Genomic DNA, 19,155 nt, shown 5'->3' with positions numbered 1-19,155 from the left:
GTTTAAAGTTCCTTCTGCCCAGGATGTTCTAGGGATATGAATTTCTGCTGTCTTGTGGCCTGACCGGGTCACAAAGATTTTTTTCAGGGTATGGAGCTGAAAGACAGGAGGGCTTTACCTGTTTCCAGGACCCCTGAGACTTTTACTCAGCACTTACTTCCCAGTGTAAGAGTATGGGTCTTTAGCACCCGAGATGAGGAAGTATCATAATCTGGCAATCATTTTTTGATCTATAGACAGTTCAGTGAGAAGCATTTGAAACAATAAAAATGAGTCGTACTTCATGAACTATTGACCTTTATTAAAAACAGTACAATTAGGGGTGCCTGGATGGCTGTGTCAGTAGAGCATGCAAATCTTGATCTTCAGGGTATACAAGTTCCAGCCTATGTTGGGTATAGAGATTGATGTGGTTTGAAGTGTTGGGGGTTCGGAGCCCATGGCCAAGAAAGAATTCTTGAGATGTCTTTGGTGCAAAAAGGTGGTTTTATTAAAGCGTGGGGACAGGACCTGCAGGCAGAAAGAGCTGCACTGGGATTCTGAGTGACTGATTCCATACTTGGGAGTGGGGGAGGTAAAGGCAAGGGGAAGTTTCCAAAAGGATTTTCATATGCTAAGAGACTCACAGGATCCTGGAGGCCTAGCTGTTGTCAAGCTAAGGTTATTTTACCCTCTAGCAAAGCATTAACATTAAGATAATTGGGTTTCTGGTAGAAGGTTGTACTCTGCCTGGCTCAAGTATTTGTCAATGGGCTGCAGGTTATAAGAAAATTCAATTTTATCTAAAGTTCCTTTTGCCTTTGTTTCCCATATCAGAGCTTATTTAAATAAAATCTGTTTTAAAAAGTATAGTTCTGGGACACCTGGGTGGCTCAGTTGGTTAAGTGTTGGACTTCGGCTCAGGTCATGATCTCGTGGTCCATGAATTCCAGCCTCGCATCAGGCTCTGTGCTGACAGTTCAGATCCTGGAGCCTGCTTCAGATTCTGTGTCTCCCTCTCTGCCCCTCCTCCGCTCATGCTCTGTCTCTCAAAAATAAATAAACATTTTAAAAAAGTACAATTCTACGAAGACAAAGACCCAATTTAATCTAAGGTTTGGGCCTATTAACAGAACCCCTCAGGCAGCAGCCCACACACTCAGTCTTGGCACCCCAGAGTCCTCCTTGACTCTGCACTACATACCCCCACCCCCATCATTCCCCATCTTCTACTCTGGGGATTTAGCTTCCTACCAGGATATACCTCTCCAGTCAGGACCGGCTTCTCAGCCCCCAGGACCTCGCTCTTCCTGTCAGGATGGGGACTACAGGGTCATCTCCCTCGCCTCCCACCTGCAATGCCAAAGGGCCTGTGGTTGCCTAGTCCAGATGTTTTCACTGTCTTGTCAGTACTCATACATTTTAAACGTCTATAAAGTCTACCAGCCCGTTAACAATAGAGTCACTATATACAAGACAGAAGCGACTTCCCCCTAGCAAAGTGGTGGCGTTCAAAGCTCCTAAGATCCGAGAATTAGGGTCCCCCCTCTCGCCCCTCCCATCCCGTCACTCCTAGATATAGAACTACTACTCATCCCTCAGGGCTCAGCTCATACGTTTTATTCCTCAAAGAAGCCTGCCCAGCACTTGACGGCCAGGATCCTTCTCCTCGGTGCCCCGTGCCCCCTCAGTCTGAGTAGTTTCAACCTCCAGCGTCCGCGGGTATGCCCGCGCAGGCCCCTTCCAAGGCCAGGGGCACTTCGGATTCAGGAGGGAAGCCGAAGAACGAGCGCAGTTATGGCACCCACGATGTTGAGACCTGTGTAGGGTCGGGGCGCTCACTCCTCAGACAGCAAGACTGAAGTTCCCCGACGACGAAAGTCCCGCTGGGTGCCGTGGACACGACTTCCAGGTGGATTCTCCAGCGTTTCCAGCCAGTCTCCTAGGGGGCTCCGCCCCTCCCAAACACTGGCACTTCCGGTTCCGGCGTGGCCCGGAAGTGGGCGGGCAGCGGCGTCTGCGCGCGGAGGAGGTGGAGGAGGCGCCCGGCGGCCGCTTCCCGCCCCCGAGCCTGAGCCGGTGCCGAGCGGAGTGGAGCCGAGTTGGACCCGGAGCGGAGCCGGCTGAGCGGGCGCCGACTCCCCGCCATGGCCCGGAACACGCTGTCCTCGCGGTTCCGTCGGGTGGACATCGACGAGTTTGACGAGAACAAATTCGTGGACGAGCAGGAGGAGGCGGCGGCGGCGGCGGCAGAGCCAGGCCCGGACCCTAGCGAGGTGGACGGCCTTCTGCGGCAATATCCTTACCCTGCGTGGCGGCCCAGGCTCCCCTCAGGCTGGCCTCCCTATTCCTCTCGCCCCGGGGCCCCTGAGTCCGTCTCCCAAGTCCCTTCCGATCCGGGTCCCTTCGGCCCGGGTTCCCTCAGCGCGGGTATCCCCCCTTTCCTCCGACTCGGGCTCCGGCCCTCGAAGCCTCCCCCAGCAGCACGGCCCCACGACCCTGGTGGACCCGCCGGCTCACCGGCCCCTGAGGCACGCCCGACGCGCCTACCGCCCGCAGGCCCCGCACTCCTCCGCCTCTGTCTCCTCCTCTCCTCAGACCGTGCCTTGGGGTCCCCGTCACTCCATGCCTTCCTTGCAGGAAATGGGGCCATTCTCGAGCTTGATGGGCGGGAGGGGCCGAGGTGAGCCCCCGCTGAGTAATTGAGCGTCCTGGGCGGCTCCCCAGCACTGTTCTCTTGGGCCGGATTGCAGCACCACACGAAGATCGGTGGGTGGATAGCTGCGGGGTGGAAGGGACCCAAGATGGGACGAAGGCTGCAGCCCGAGACCAGCCCTGAGGTCAGGGATTGTGCACCTCCCACCCCAGAATCAATCTGACCGTCCAGCTTAATGCCACTCTTTTTTCACTTGCCCTCAGTTCCCTATGAACGCCTTGAGCTGTGAACCTTGATGGTCTCAGCCACGTTCAACAAGTGAGTTTGGGCTCCGTCCCCGCAATAGCCTTGTGCTGGAAGCAGTGGGAAAAACTAGTAGTTTCGAGCTAAGAAAAACCAGACAGTATGAAGTGAAATGTAAAAGTAGAGCCTAATGACTGGAAATGACTATTCATGTGACCACAGAGAGCATGCATTTAGAAAACAAGATTAAAAATAGAGGTGGTTGTCACAGCCTGCCCAGTCCCTTAGCAGTTTGAGCACAGGAAACTGACTTATTCTCACAGGAAGGATTTTTCTTTATTCAAATGGTGTTACAGGAAGTGCCTGCCCCTCCCCCGCACTTGCCAGGACAGGGTTGGAGACTCATGCTGTATATAAATCAGGTTCTGAGTGTTTAATCAGTTGACTCTGCTTGGGAAGTCAGGCCCATGGACTACCTTAGGGAGGAGTCCTGCAGTGTTCCTCCAATGTGCCTTTGAAACAAGAGCCCTCAGACTTTGTTTGAGCAGGAATGGGTGTTCAGCGGTGGGGATTTGAACTTGTATTTCCTGCCCCATCAGGATCACCCTGTGTATCCCACTGCTGAGACAGGGTCATGAGAAGGACCCTTCTGACGGAAGATTGATTCTGCATTCTGGTGCAGGACCTGGCCTATGGGCAGGCAGTGCCAAAAAGGCTCCAGGGTCCGGCCTAAGGCCCGCCCAGAACCATCTACAGATGGGGAGAACAAGGTCTGGTTATCTGAGGTCTTGGTCCTGGTGCTGCAGGGACTTGTTGAAGTCCTCTCTTGGTACACCCCTGACTAGATTCCTTGAGGCTGCTTGGAGGCCTAGGTTTAGCACATCCAATGGGTGCACTTTCTCCACTAGTGGCAGTATCGGAAACCTTGTTCCATTGGCAGTTTACCTCTTGGGATTGGGGAAAGGGAGGTTAACAGTAAGAATTGAAATCCTGGCAAATGTGGGGCCCAGGGAGGGAGGAGGAAGGAGAACTAGTATTTACTGAGTCTGTACTATGTGCCAGATATCAGACTTATACTAGATTACTGAATTTAAGCGATAGAACATGATTCTGATAGAAGAGTCTTAGACCAGAGGCCAGAGGAAGGGGTAGAAGTTGATTGACTGGAGTGGGGAAGTATAGGGGGGAGGAGGAGACCTGTCCTACTGCTGTGTAGGGAACATCTAGTCATGGTAGGAAATCAAGCAGATAAAACAGAACGTGAGCTGTGATCCATGCAAACTTCACGCTATCAGGCCATCGCTGTGTGACCTCATACCCTCTGAACCTCAGCATCCTCGTCTGTGAAAAGGCGGGGAACCATGCTGGCCTTACAGGTTCCACGGGAGCATCACTGAACGACATTGCAGAAACATTCACAGTGCTGGGCACACAGTGTCCGAGACATGCAGCCTCAGTCTGTGGGTAGAGTGACAGCAGAGGATTAGAGAAAGAGCTTGGCATTGGAGTTGGGCATACTTGGATTTGAAGGCCGGCTGGACAGCTTAACTTTGTGACCTTGGGTAGGTCATTTCCCTTCTCCGAGCATCACATTCATTGCCTTTCAAATGAGAATAATGATTCTTGTCACAGAGGGTTGATAGCAGTAATGAGATGAGATGTGAGAGCCCCTGGTACAGGATAGGGATTCTAAAGTATTCCTTTCTTCTTCACTGAAGAATCTTCTAGTCCTCAGGATCCAAAGCAATGGTTTTGAACAATTTTGCACTCTCTCCTCCCCCTGAAGATATTTGGCATTGTTTGGAGACATTTGGATGATCATAACTTGGGGAATCCTGCTGGGATCTAGTGGTTAGAGGCCAGGGATGCTGGTAAATATTGTGTGATGCGTGGGGCAGACCTCACATCAATCATGCGGTCTAGAATATTAGTGCTGTGGTTGAGGAGCCCTGTTCTAGAGGAGACAAGGGGGTGCGTTCCCTAGCCTGTTGTCTGAGCTGAGCACTGAGGCCCGATGGGTAAATGCTGTGCCCTCCCTGCTCCCCAGATCTCCCCAGGCTGTTAAAGGCCCCTACCCCTCAACACCTATAGTGAACGCTTGGTAGATTGGCACTACAGAGGTAACTAAAGAGTGACCGTTTTTGCCCCTGGGGATTAGTTACCCTGCCCTTCCCCAGCCATCTCCTGAGTGATTTTGTTTGCCAGCCATGCTGGTTAGTGAAGAGAGCTAGCCTACATTTCTTTAGGCTTCTGAGACTCTGCTCATTGCTCTGGGATGCCAAATCAGAGAACAGTTTTCCAAGGTAGAAGTTATCAGTGGCTGATACTGGACTGGCCCTTGCTTGACTGAGGAAAAGGAATTCCAAAGCCAACAGACATGGGGGTGGGCTGTCTCTCCGTTGTGGAAGGTGGATCAGGGCCCAGCAGGGGCCTGGGAGCTCAGCGGAGTGGCTCCTGAGTGGTGTGGGCCCAACTCAGTTAAGATGGAGCCCACACTGGGGAAGACGGGACTAAGCGTTGCTCCCGAGGCTTTGTCTGTTCACATGTAGGTATCACTGCACGCACAGGAGTAGAGACCTGATTGGGCAGAAGCCATTCCTTGTTCTATTTTTGAAGCATTTTGGCTGAAGCCAGTGTTTTAGATGAGGAAATGAAAGTTGGCTGATGTAATTCAGTTTAAAATAGGTGTCACCTTTGGGGACCTAACCCAGATTGTCATTTTCTTTTGAGTGTGGTGTATTTGGAACTCAGCAAAGAAGGTGTCAGGATTGCAACTAAGGTTGCGGGGAGGGGAGAGGATCAACTCCTGTTTGGGGGGAAAAAGCTGCTTTTAGATTAATAAGTCCCCCTCCCGGTAGCAGCTGGGACCTCACAGACCTCAGTAGGTCTTAGAAGTTTTAGCACATCTTAATTTCGTTAGCAGTTTAGTTGATAAAACATTGGATTAAGAATTGGGAGACTTCCCTTTGTGCCTTCGTTCTTCCCCTTTGAGAATTAAGATAAGAATGATAGCCGAGCACTGTTAGGACCCAGCGGGGCAGACGTGTGCTCTGTACCAAGCAGGTGTGAGCGAGCTCGGTGGAGTTTGCTGCAGGTCACCCTGAGAGGGCACTTGTTTCCACGGAGGGAAGGAGTGTCCAAATGTGTTTTAGGGGGCAGCAGAAGGAGGGGCTTGCACGGTTGGCAGAGGTGTCCCCTACTCTGTGGCTCAGGAAAGCCATAGGCTCCTCTCTGAACAGGCTGTGGGTGCCTGGAAGTTGCAGTGGGAGGAGGGTGGATGTGGATGTCACTTGACTCTTCTCTCTCGAGTTGTTTTTGAAATGAGTTCATTAATACAAACATGGACATGCTTGAGCCTAGCCATCCTTAACCGGTGGTGATGCACAGGGGACATGCTTCGGGCATTCCATGCAGCCTTGCGGAACTCTCCCGTCAACACCAAGAATCAGGCCGTGAAGGTAAAGGGGGCTCTGCTCCAGCTTTGCTGGGTGGTGTTGGGACCAGGGCCGTGGTCATCGTGTCCCCTGTTTAGCGTGACCTCCCTGGGGCTTCAGACAGCGTCCATTTCATGTTAGCATCAGTGAGTATCTACTAAGGGAGTGAGCTGGCACTGGGCAGTGCTTCACAGAAGCCTCCCGGCTGGCACTCCTGACATCACAGCTGCCAGTGTTTATAGTAAAAGCTCCCCAAAGAAACATTCACTCCTCCCCAGAGCCTCATGGGGTGAGAAGTCGGCCCAACCCTTGCTGCTTAGCAAAACTATAAATTAGCTTGCCACGTGGGACGTTGCAATGTTTCTGCTTTAAAGGTTATCGAATAGGCTTTATTTGCATAAGGACTGTCAGTACTTTTAAAATTTCCTGCCTTTTAAAAACAAGGTGAGAAGAGACATCTGTGCTCCCTGCATCCCGGCTATTTGGAAGCTGTCCTAAATTTGGTCCAGGGAAAGGGGTCTCTTTCAAGCTGGGGTTTTGCTGTCTTATGACAGCATCTTGACGCAGTCAGCGGCTGCACCTCTCAGGCAGAGGGAACTGGCCTCTGTGTTCCCGGGGTGAGTGCAGAGGGAGCTGCAGCCCAGTAACCCTGCTAAGGAAACCGATCCCACAGTTGTGATCTTGTGGAGCCTGAGGCTTTGCAGGTACCCCTGAGAGCAGTGATGCTTCTCTCTGGTAGACCACTTAGTCCCCCCCAAAATAAGTGCAGTAACTTATTGGCATAAATAAGGGATACTTTGACACTTAGATCAATAAGGGAGTTTCAGCCCACTTAGTTCTTAACCATCCCAGACAAATTAGAAATTGGGCAGTGTTTCTGAGTTCTGACCACTTGGTGTGGTATTCCTGTGCTGGTCTTGGAGGACATGGATATGCCCGGGTTGTGGCTCTGGGTGTCACTCCCTTTCTCTTTCCTTTACAGGAACGAGCCCAGGGCGTGGTGCTTAAAGTGCTTACAAATTTTAAGAGCAGTGAAATTGAGCAGGCTGTGCAGTCACTGGACAGAAATGGCATTGACTTGCTAATGAAGTACATTTATAAAGGGTTCGAGAAGCCCACAGAAAACAGCAGCGCAGTGTTACTCCAATGGCATGAAAAGGTAGGTGAGCATACTGCCCGTGCGGGCAGCTCACGGATGCACCCCAATCCTAGGGTTCAAATCCGCGGGCTAGGGCTCCCCCAGTCAAAATAGGACAGTCTGATTGTCATAAGAATAAGGGGCCACACCTACAACAACCTAGGACCTAGGATCACTTACTTCTCCCATGAAAGCACCTGGTAGGGGTTCATTGTCTCTGGTAATTGCATTGCTTTAGCTGCTGATTTATGCCAGGCATGTCATGGGGACAAGGCGACGGGGCCTGGGAAGATAGACAGGGAGTCCCAGGTGGGTGGGAGGCAGGCTTGAAGCTGGGATTTCATGACTTCATTTGCATCGGTGGAGGCAGCTGCTTTGCATTGGTGGAGGTGGTGGGTGGGGGTCTTAGGAGTGCAGGCTGAGCCCCCAGCTAACTCTAAGCGCTTCCTGCTCTGCTACAGCCTCACTAGGCCAGAGAAGACAGTGACAAGATGTTCACTTAATAGGGCCTTCACCTACCTGAAGCATAAAAAGCTGTGCCTGTCCTTTGTTCAGGTCGTTCTAAGAGCAAGGCGTTTCATCTAGCCCGTGTCCTATGTGCCAGTGTCCCCCAGCCTGTAGAGCCGCAGGAAGCTCACCCATCAGTATAGGAGACCAGGCTATTACTAACACAGTAGCTAAAACTCAGTACTAGTTTTGAGGGGTCAGCCACTCAGGCAGCCGTGGTGCTGTGCTGTGGTGGTGGCCTTTGGTCCTGCCGCGGGGTGCTGTGCCTGCCCCGTCGGGAGGTGAACTCCCGGGCTGGGTGGGTGGCTGGCTCTGGTACTCGGGAACTGAGCAAGCCCTGTGTTTTGGGGAGGCCAGGCCCTTTGGTCCATTTAAGGCAACTTGGTGCTGAGCCCTGCTGGCATTTCTGAGGAGGGCTCAGGGAGGCGGCTCTAATGGGCTTGTGTCTATTTATGTGTCGAGGGCAGTACCGGCAGGTTGGAAACAGTTGTCAAAAAGGGAAACTTAGGGGGCTGTGCTGTGTATGTGCCTGGTAACAGGGTTCTCAGGCCCAGTTCTGCCGCCCCGAGCTGGCAGCTCTCCGGGGCCCCTGGCTCCAGGACAGGACTCCATGCCTAGAATGTGGGCTCTCTCGTCACCTCCTTAACTGAGCTCTTGCAGGAACCCTTTTTCAAGAGGGTCTGTGACACAGTGGGACCTAGGTCTGGGAATGCTGATCACCTCCCTCCTGGCAAGCCAGGGTCCCCCGTGTCCAGCCATGTCTCATTTGATGCCTTTCCTTTTCCTGCCCCCACAGGCATTAGCAGTAGGAGGACTAGGCTCCATTATAAGAGTTCTTACAGCAAGAAAGACTGTTTAAAAAAAAAAAAAAAAAGGACTTATGTTACCTTGAGAAGAATTTTGGATGCACAGGCTGATGAAGAAGGGACTGACAATGGACCATCTTCCTAGGACCTCCCAGCCAAACTATTTCAGGACATGCATCCGCCGAAGTGTATTTTATTTTCAAGGTGGAGGGAGAAATCGTCTGTTTCCTAAATCCTTTGCAGGATCTGATAGTCTATGCCTTTGTCCGCAAGTAACACAGAACGGACGTCGTAACCGTCTCCTGGCGTGGCTGGCCAGCAGTGGTCAGGTGTACCTGTGTGCTCTGCCTGTTTAAAGTGGGGGAGGGACAGCCTGGGCAGGTACAGATCCAAGGGCTGTGGTAAAAGGGAGAGCTTGTTTTTGAAGTAGTAAAACTTCAAGGGTTTGTACAGACATCCTGTCTTCCCAGAGAAGACGGCTCTCTTGGGTTCATTGTAAAGTGCCTGCTGCATCAATAAAGCTCTTGGCTTATTAGTATGTACTTTGCGGTGTGTTTCATGTATGTAAAATGAGTAATGAGCAGATGGTAAGGAGTGAGAAGTGATGTGGAGGCGTGGGCGGGTCCCTGTGGCACTGTCCCCAAGGAGTGAGCGTGGCAGCCCGGCCCTCTCACCACAGCAGGACCTCAGGCCTGGGCTCAGCACTGCTGGCTGCTGTGGAGAGAGATTTTGCCGAATAACTATTTATTGGTTTTACTCCTTTTGATTTGTATGTGATTTTGGAACTTATTTAATAAAGTGCCAAACATTCAAGAATTGATCTAGGTTTCTCCAAAGCCTTTAGTTTGTTTGACTGCAACTTGGAATCTTGGGAGTGTGCCCCAGAAAGGACTGCTCACCATCTCCTGACTTGGACTTGGGCTGTGTGGCAGGAACACTCAAACAAGTTTGTTTTTTTTACTTTTATCGTTTGTTCTGTTTTGAGAGCAAGGAGACAGAGGATCTGAAGTGGGCTTCGTGCTGACAGCAGAGAACCTGATGTGGGTCTTGAACTCACAAACTGTGAGATCATGACCTGAGCCGAAGTCAGACACTTAACCCACTGAGCCACCCGGGTGCCCCAAGTTTTTTTTTTTTTTTTAAAGGATTAAGAGCCAGAAACAGGTAGCAATCAGCCTATACAAATGGAACATTTGGTTCCCTATAACCACCAACAGCCTGCTTCTTTGACAAGCACAGATGTTTTTCTGGCCATTTTAGCATGTGTCACTGCAGTCTGCATTCTATTAAAGGGCCCCACGGAGATTTCTGAAGCTCTTCCTGGTCTGATGGGCCTTGGTGAGAGACACTAACTAAAGTGACACAATCCTTTCAGTTCTTCTGCAGAAGTTCCACTGTTTCTGGGAGGTAGGACTAGGCTGCTGGCTTCATTAAATTACATATACTTACCTAAACCTAACCTGTGGAGATTTCTGAAAGACAAAGGTTCTGTAGCTCCCCGGGCTCCAGCCCCTGCCCCTTTTGTTTTACTTACTAGGTTACTGGCTTATCGCACATGGACATACTCAGAAACAGCCAGATGGAAGGGATGCACGGGAATGTATGGGGTTCCCATCGATTCTCTGAGCATGCCACCCTCCCCACGTCTCTGCTCACGAACACAGAAGCCACTTGCCCCACATGTCTGCTCACCAACACGGAAGCCATTCTCCCCGCATCTCACCGACCTGGAAGCTCTGTTCTGTAGTCCTTGAAGTTTGGCCTTGAAGTATTAAACATGAGACACAATATACCAAATTTCATTAGACTGTCAAGTAAAACCCGCTGTGGTTGCATCTGGATTAAAGAGCTTTAATCAAAAAATGACACCACAAATGAAGTTTCTACAGCAGTCTTAGATAATACAGTTCTTATTTACAACATGGAGAGATCCAAATCCAATGCTCATATAAAGGGCTATACACACTGTCTATCACAGAACCTTTTATACAAGTAAAAGTGCATTAACTCACTTAGAATATTTACTCCACTCTTCCTCTTAGAGCTGAAGGAAATTCAACATGCAGGAGGAAAGCCTCATCCGAACGAATCCTCCCTAAGCAAGTACAGGCCGAGTGATGGGTCCCACACCTACACCTGAAGCTGCCGGGGGACATGGATGGGGCAGGGGGAGACCAGCTTAAGGGCTGGAGAGGCCACAGCAGACTGGGACGGGGCTCCTGTGCTGTGTCGCAGCCATCTCCGGCGAGCCCTGAGCCACCCGGTCTCGGGGAGTGTCCTAGGACAGCTAGGAAAGGTGCCTGTTCCCCAGATTACAGAACGGAAGGCATTCCTATCTTGCGTCCCCACCAGGTAAGTGGAAAATAATACTCTAAACAAGGGAAAGCCGCCTGCAGGGAGGAGCCACGGGAGGAGGTAGGTAACTGGAGAACGGGCCCGGTGGCAGACAGCCTAGCTGGGATGACGGTGACGCTGCCCTTGCCTGGTGCTTCCAAGTCTGTGGAAATGGAGTAGGTTAACTGCAAATCCTTTTTTCCCTGTAAGATGTATTTTACAGATTTTAACCCTAAGCATTTTTGAGAAACAGAACTTTACATCATTGGATAACTGAAAATAAATTTAGGAGCTCCAGTTACTAACTTATTTCACCAGTAAAACTTTTGTCAGATGAAATCAACAGTTTCTCTTTAGAGTCCATACTGTGGATTATCCAGGGCAAGCACGGTCCCCTTTCCTTAAGAATAATGAGAGTTTTTGAAGGTCCCTACCAGAGCCATCTGCGCGCCGTCAAGTACTGTAGCCGGCTGGGGGCTGTCTGGATGCCTCTGTGGGTGTGGTGTCATCTGAGGCGCACAGGGGCAGGGTTAGGGAGAGAGACGGTGGCGCCACGCACAAGGCAAACCGCTCCCCACGTTCTGGTCAAGGACCTGGAGGTGGGGGCGGGGCGGCTGCTGCTTCCTCCGAGTGGAGCAGACTGACCTTAACCGGAGCGAGTGCGTGGTTAGCATTTGCTCCGTCTTACGACACAGAATTAAGAGCAAAGCAAATGAAACCACGGGTGCTTCAGAGGGAAGCAGAGACCACGGAATGCTAGTGAAATTAAAAAAGGGAAAGAAATCCCAATTTTAGAAATAATTTCCCCTTGATGCTCTGATTTGCCTTTAAGAACAGCAGTTAAATGGATTTTATAATACAGAGACTGTTTATAATAGCGAAGAATTTTAGCTATAAAAAATAGTTTAAAATGGTTTACCAGCAACCTATCCAAGACAAGTACATTCATTAAAAAGGCAATTGAGTGTATTTGGTGCTAAGGATCTTTTTATGTATTTGCTAGTTTTCTTCGGTAAAATGAGATACTGTCAGAAAGTTGCATATTCATGAATCCACACTGGCCCCAGAGTACCTCAAAGATGTACACATCTAAAGTTCCGGGTGGTTTGAGAAACGGGGTGAAACAGTGTTTTCTTGAGGGGAGGGGTTAAAAAGCCTCTTCTAACTCATCTGAACCCAAACATGTTGACAGGAAAGGGGAATTCTGAGGAGCCACCCCCAACGGGCTGGCTCTCTGTGGCAGAAGCAGGCGGGTCTGGCCCGCCGGGCACCATTGCAAAGGGCTGGCTCTGCGTCCGGCCCCAGCACTACCTGGTGGACCGGTGCCTCCTCTCTGACCGACGCTGACGGCTTCGGCTTTAAGTGCGAACGTGAGCAGAGAGAGGATTCTTGGGCAGACGTGTGCGGGCCGAAGCTGGGAGCTCAGCAGCACTGTGGAACCGTGGGTAGTGCCAGGACCCTCCCGCTTGGTGGGCACAATGACACAGGATCAGCCATCCTGAGGTTCCGGTCAGTCTGTCAGGAAGGGCGCCTTACGTCTTGTAAACAACGTTTTGACGCTTGTACAAAATACTGCAGTTACAGTGATTAAAAACCCACCCAGACTGGTGTGTCAGTGTTCTTTTCACAGAAAAAGTGTCATGGCCTGGAGATCCATCTGGTGGGATTTCCACCTAGGACCACGGGATCCGAGGGTTGGAGATGGACGGCCGGATGCTGCCCTTGGGAGCTGGCTTGGACCCAAACCACGACATCTGTGTTGGAAGCAGAGAAGGCTCCTGAGATGGGCATCGGGACCAGGCGCAGAGGAAGCCGAAAGTGCCCCTCCCCGACCCTGGGCCGCCCCTGCCGCAAGCACGTGAAGATGCTGGACGTGGGAACCAGTCTGCGGGCCCCGGGCCCGTTCTAAGTATGGGAGGGAAACGGGAGGAAACACTGAGTTGATGAGAACAAGGTAGTGGAATTGTATGTAATTTTTCCTTAAAATATTTTTTTGTTCTATCACTTCTGCAGGTACTTTCTGAATATTTTAATTTTTATTTAAAATATTTATTTGAGTGAGTGAGAAAGAGAGAAAAAAAAAAGAGCATGCACAGTGAAGGAGGGGGAGAGAGGAGGAGTGACAGAATCCCAAGCAGGCTCCACGCTGTCAGTGCAGAGCCTGATACGGGGCTCGAACTCACAAACTGTTAGGGCATGACCTGAGCCAAGATCTAGAGCCGGACCCCACCAGCTGTGCTGCCCAGGCACCCCTGCATATTTTATCTTAAAAAATGTATCTGGATGCTGGGCCAGACCTGGGGCTGCTGACGTTAGTGAATCAGTGAAAGCGCTCTGGAAACACAAGGCCTGTTGGTGGGCACAGCGCAGACGCATGTGCACAAAGCACATCCTCCGTAAATACAGCCCAACAGGAGGCGGCCATCTAGGAGCACTTCCTCAGCGGACGACGCCACCGTGCGCCTGCCGCCCACCCCTCCCCGCGCTGGGATTACTGACTAGTTTCTGAGAACCAGACAGCAGGCCAGGGAACCTTACCTTATACTCCAGGGTTTCTTTGAGCATGTTCTCTTCCTCTTGTGAGAAGTTCAGCAACACTGACACAGCTTTTATAAGGTGAAAAGCCTGAAACAAAGTATGTTTTGCTGTCATGGGCCTTGGGGTGGTGGAGGGTGGGGGGGGCCGTCGGGGGCTAAATGGGTCTGTTCCCGGTGTGTGCTCCCCACTGGCTAGCAAGGACCACGTGGAGGGTGAAGCTGGGCTTTCTCAGGTTTGACGACGACAGGTTCTTTTACTCCCCTCCATCTTTTCCTCTGGGAACTGGCAAGATCCCCAGGACGCCCACGGCAGCCACCCTGCCCTCGAGCAGGATGCAGGAGTGCGGGGCAGACTGTCCCCCGGACTCCAGCCTCAGCACCCGACCCGCGTGGCCTCCCAGGAGCCGACTCCCTTCTTGGCTCAATGCCAGCTGGAGGAATGATTGTAAGTGTCCACACTGGTGGTCAAATGGGTACACGGGAGAGGAAGAAAGAAATGCACTTGGTGGGAAGCCACGTGAGGCTTGGACAAAGGAGCCAGACACGCAGGACCCAAAAGGCAACTCAAAAACCTTTACCTCAGACTCTCGACAGGACATGAATTTTAAGACCACGTGTTTAAGGTACTCAAAGTTGATCTCGCGGGCATCAGTCAGGTCAGCGTTATTCGTGACGGAAGGAGCCATGTTGGGCATCTCGGGGCCGGGCTTCTCTCGGACCTCAAAGAGCTCACTGTCGGGTTTGATTTTCTGAAAACCCAATGGAAAGATGCTGGGCCAAACCCCTCGAAGCAGGTCTGAAAGTCACCTGGAGGCACCCGGCCTGAGCTGTCCGCACCCACGGTTCTCCACCTCGCCGGCACGCAGCTGGGAGAAAGGGACCCGCCTGGGGGGAAGTGCCTGAAGAGGGCTCAGCCCTGCTGCAGGCGGGGCGGCCCCTGAGAGGAACGAGGGGGGTCGTCTGGGGAGGCTGACGTCTGGGGAGGCTGACGTCTGGGGAGGCTGTGCCCGTGCCAGGACGTCTGTGGGGCAGTGAGCGCCCCACGCAGGGCAGAGGCGCCGCTCCCCCATCGGGGCCTGGCATTCTGCTGCTCTGCTGCGGTGCACAGGTCACGGACTGCTCAGCCCGCAAACAGGCCTGGAGAGGAACTGCACAAGCCGGAGTCGCATAGTTACTTTTCAGAGGCAAGTTCAAGCTGCCAGGGCCACCATCCCACCAGCCAACATCTGGCTTCCCAGAGACCTCTTGCAATCGGTCACCCGGTGGGGAGGGGAGCATTGTCAGACAGCGAAGGACCCGGGAAGGCCAGAGAGCCGGGGGGGGGGGGGGGGGGGCCGGGGGGGGGGGGGGGGGGGGGGGGGGGGGGGGGGGCACAGGCAGTGGGGAGTAGAGGGCACTTACCAGTTCCTTCTGGAGAGTCTTTTTGAGTTCTAGCATCCTCTGCTGCATCTGCTTTATAGTCTGAGACAAACCCCCGTCCCCCGCAAAAAGCCATTTGTTAAATGCACATTTCACTGTCTTTAAGGTGCAAAGGACAGCAGAACAGCCACTCCCGTGGGGGCCCATACACCTGTTATAAGACCCTGCCCCGTCTCACACCCGTGTGCTTCCTGTCCGGAGCCCTCTTCCGTCTGTGTCACTGCTCTGCACGCACATGCTCTCCAGGTCCCACAAGGGCCACCGGAGCTGTCACGTAGCCTGTGTGGTGCGCTCATGTCCCAGGGCAGGAGCCCGGCCTCCCCACGGGCTCAGCCCCCAGGACTGCTTCAGGTGCCTGCCTCTGGAAACATCTCTATACAACACACTGGACCTTCCGCGTGAGATTTTCGTCCTTCGGAATGAGATTTATGTGCTATGACCCCTCTCCGGAAATACCATCACCTTCAATGCTTATTTGGAGCAGTGTAAACGGTCATGATTTTTCTGTACTTCCCTATTTTATTTTTAGTGAGTTTAATTAGTATTGAGCTTTAATTATAATTTATTACACACTCCATTAATCACTAGAAAGGTTAACCTCTGTTTTCCCAATGAAAACATTTACTGTATAATCAGCAGTATGAGAAAAAGACTTCTCCAAAGTCTCACAAACTTCGTCTTTTCCGCAGCCTTCAGGTCTGTGTCACAGATCTTGCACTGAATAGCTGGAATTCTGCATATTATTTGTTTTCCATTTATCACAGTTTTCATAGCTTCCCTTTTTTTTTTTTAAAGTAGGCTCTACGCCCAACATAGGGCTTGAACTCACGACCCTGAGATCAAGAGTTGCGTGCACCACCTACTGAGCCGCCAGGTGTCCCCTTAATTTTAACTTCTAATGTGACAGTAACCTGAGAGGATGCCCCATGTCTCAGGGCGGAGCTGAGCCCCCATTTTTGAACAAAGCGCCAAGAGCCACTTCGCTTCCTGCAGAGGCGTGTCCGGTCTCCGCAGGCAGGAGCCGGCTGTGCCAGAGGCCCAGCTCCGGCCAAGGACATGAAATGGCCTCCCACACATCCCATTTTATAAATGATAACGTGCTGTTTCATCTGTATTCTCTTGGCTGACCATGAGGCTGGACATTCACCCAAAAGTACATTTGCTATTTTATGTTACCTGATTTTCTAGGATTTTGCCTCACTGATGAACTCATCTAACAAATTCTGATTGTCAAATGCTGATACGGGCAGACGCTGTTCTGGAGGATGGGGAAAAGCAATAAGCAGAACAAGAAAACCATCAGCTCAGGGGCGCTTGGGTGGCTCAGTTGGTTAAGTGTCCGACTCTTAATCTCTGCTCAGGTCATTATCTCATGCTTGTGAGATCGAGTCCCACGTCGGACTCTGCACTGAGCACAGAGCCCACTCCGGTTCTTTCTCGTCCTCTCTCTCCCCTCCCCTGTGTTTGTGTTCTGTCTCTTGCTTTCTCTCAAAATAAACATTAAGTTTAACTTTTTAATGTTTACTTATACGTATACTTACATTTACTTTAATGTTACTTATATTTGAGAGAGAGAGAGAGGCAGAGCATGGGCAGGGGGTGGGGCGGACAAAGATGGAGACAGAATCCAAGGGGGACTCCAGGCTTGGAGATGTCAGCACAGAGCCTGATGTGAGGCTCGAACTTCTGAGTTGTGAAATCATGGCCTGAGCCAAAGTCAGATGCTCAGCTGACTGAGCCACCCAGGCGCCCCAATAAATAAACATTAAAAAAAAAAAGAGAAAGAAAAAGAAAAAGATCTGCTCTAAGGAGGGAAAAATGCCAGTGACTGAAAATACGTTACATGAGAAGGTATGAACGGGTACGGTACGGGGACAGGAAATTCTTGTGGTGATGGTGAGGGCTGCCAAGTGTAGCAGGGGAGGCCTCCCTGACAAAATGACACCATAAAGAAAGTGAGGGAATTGCAGGAAGAATCTTCCAGACAGAAGGCTCAGCTAGTGCAAAGGTCCTGAGGCAGGAGGGTGCTTGATAGTCACAGAAAGGCAAGGTCCACGTGGCTAAGAGGGAGTGCTGGGGACGGCAGAGGGCGTGCAGTAAGAAGGGTAGGTACTGAGGGGCCAAACCACACAGGCTCTGTGGGCCACTGCAAGGATGTGGCTTTGACAGAGACAGGGGAAGTCAGCAGAGAGCTGAACAGAGCAGGTGGCGGGGAAACCAGAAGCCCAACACCAGCCTGTATTGAAGCAACGGTGGCCCCATGTCGGGGGCAGCAGTTGGTGGGATGAGGGGCAGCAGCTCGTATGGGGTGCCGTCTGGAGGGAGAGCCAGAGGATTTGCTGATGGCTCGGATGGTGCTTGTGGAAGAATCAAGGGTTGAGAATGATACTAAGAGTTTTACTTTTCACCTTTACTGAGAAAGAGCAGCCGGCATTAGGAAGCAGGGTGAATCTGAAGTTTTGGACAGTGTAAGTTTTAGATGCCTTTGGACACTGCCGTGCAGAGAGAGAGACAATCCCGAGCCCCTGGGAGCCGTGTGGCCTTGGACAAGGATGTGGCACCCGAAGCAGGCAGGCCAGGCGAGACGCCGAGGGAGGAGTGCCGCTCAGAGAGGAGGTCGGAGGGCTGGGTCCTGGGCACATGGTGTTTGTGAGCTTTTCTGCATTTTCTATTTCACAGTAGATTAAGTGTGTGCGTGCAAGCAAGACTGAGCACTTTTTCCTTTTGTTAAAGATCTAAAAAATACACACCCACAATCACACTCTGGAGGCCAGAGCAGTGACCAGCCAGCGCCCCTAACTTCCCAGGGCACTTGGGAACCAGAATCAAATGAGGCCCTGTACTTGCAGGTGCGGAGGCCTGCTGGGTGGGTGGCATCGTGACACGTATGAAACCCCTACCAAATACGAGAAATTTCACAGGACAGCTAACAAACTTTCATTTTGTACCCTGACACCCCCCCCCCCCCAGTAAAGCCACTAGAAGACAGGCATCACTGGGTCATTTCACAGCCACAGAAAGGAAGTGACAGGTAAGGTGATGGGTCCAGTATGACCCAGCTGGTGACAGCAGAGGTGCCTGTGAATACCTGGTCTCACTATGGCCTGAGCACAAGTACTCTGGACATTATGTCAAGTGTGGGGAAGGTGTGAAAGGAAGACCACGCGGGTAGGAATGGAGGAAGCCCTTCTGGTGAGGAGGTAAGATCTCCCCCTCCTGGGGGCCTGGGGGCATCGGCGAAACTCTCTGAGAAGGGACTGGGCGGCTTTAGGCCCAAGAGCAGGGAGAGGGCAGGGAGATAAGCAGCTGAGGCAAAGAGCACCCTCACCTTGTTTTTCTCCGCAAGTTGCTGCTCCAAGTCCTGTTTTTCTTTCTGCAGCTGCCCTAGGTCCACGGCCCCCACCTCACCATTTGGGATTCCCTCTGCAGCCGGAAGCTGGTATGTGGGGTCCTGGGTGGCCCTCGAGGTTACCTAGAGGAGGGACAAGGTAATGGTCAAGTTAAGCCCCAGGTCCACGGGGGAAGGAAACCAGACTGGTTCCAGAGGTCCGGACTGATGTGCTCAAGCAGGCAGCTGGCCAGGAACCAAACTCGGCTGTAGAGATCCTGGCCGGTGCCTTCCAGGGGCACAGGTGGCTTTCCACGCAGTGAGCGTGCCTGGAACGGGCTCTCACATCTGAACACTGACACGCGGCACCTTATCCCACGGACTCCTCACCACCACCCACAAGCTCCTCATCAGGTACGCACCCCTACTTTAGAGAACGGGAGGTGACAACACCCAGAGCTAGTGAGCGCCGGCTCTTCTCCCCGTTTTCCCACAGCCTCCCACCGGCAAACTACAGCAGGCAGCCCTGTCCCGCAGCCGTCACACCAGGCCCGCAGCTCGGATGGCGACTTACATGAGGCTCGGGGGCCGAGTGCGCCAGCCCCTGCTCCGGGCCGGGCAGTCTCAGCACGCTGAGCCTCGTGGTAGCCTCGGACTCGTCTGCTCTCAGGCTCTGCAGGGCCTCCAGCTCGCTCTGCAGCTGGTGCATCTGCAACAGGGCAGAGTCGTGACCTAGGCCGGGCAGAGGGGGGGGCACCAGTGAGTCCATGCCGC

General features: G+C 52.2%; 2 protein-coding genes across 2 annotated transcripts in view; one reads left to right on the top strand and one right to left on the bottom strand.

Moving 5' to 3' along the window:
* The first annotated feature begins 1,978 nt into the window (after window positions 1–1,978).
* ARPC5L (actin related protein 2/3 complex subunit 5 like) lies at window positions 1,979–9,305 on the top strand. The gene is made up of 4 exons (XM_029920543.1): window positions 1,979–2,275; window positions 6,264–6,336; window positions 7,295–7,471; window positions 8,754–9,305. Exons 1-4 carry the CDS (start codon window positions 2,127–2,129, stop codon window positions 8,814–8,816), a joined length of 462 nt encoding a protein of 153 aa, XP_029776403.1. The 5' UTR covers window positions 1,979–2,126; the 3' UTR covers window positions 8,817–9,305.
* A 1,288-nt stretch (window positions 9,306–10,593) lies between these two features.
* GOLGA1 (golgin A1) overlaps window positions 10,594–19,155 on the bottom strand; it is a 47,218-nt gene continuing 38,656 nt past the window's right edge. Inside the window, exons 19-24 of the mRNA XM_029919609.1 lie at window positions 18,956–19,113; window positions 18,382–18,525; window positions 15,036–15,095; window positions 14,213–14,383; window positions 13,636–13,722; window positions 10,594–12,851 (exon numbers count right to left, since the gene is read on the bottom strand). Of these exons, the coding sequence (XP_029775469.1) occupies window positions 12,771–12,851; window positions 13,636–13,722; window positions 14,213–14,383; window positions 15,036–15,095; window positions 18,382–18,525; window positions 18,956–19,113 (701 nt within the window). The 3' untranslated portion in view covers window positions 10,594–12,770. The remainder of the gene's footprint in view (window positions 12,852–13,635; window positions 13,723–14,212; window positions 14,384–15,035; window positions 15,096–18,381; window positions 18,526–18,955; window positions 19,114–19,155) is intronic.

This window comes from Suricata suricatta, chromosome 13 (genome assembly GCF_006229205.1).
Source record: "Suricata suricatta isolate VVHF042 chromosome 13, meerkat_22Aug2017_6uvM2_HiC, whole genome shotgun sequence".
Classification (NCBI taxonomy): Eukaryota; Metazoa; Chordata; class Mammalia; order Carnivora; family Herpestidae; genus Suricata; species Suricata suricatta.
Note: the sequence above shows the minus strand (reverse complement) of the source record. Positions and strands in the feature narration are given on the sequence as shown.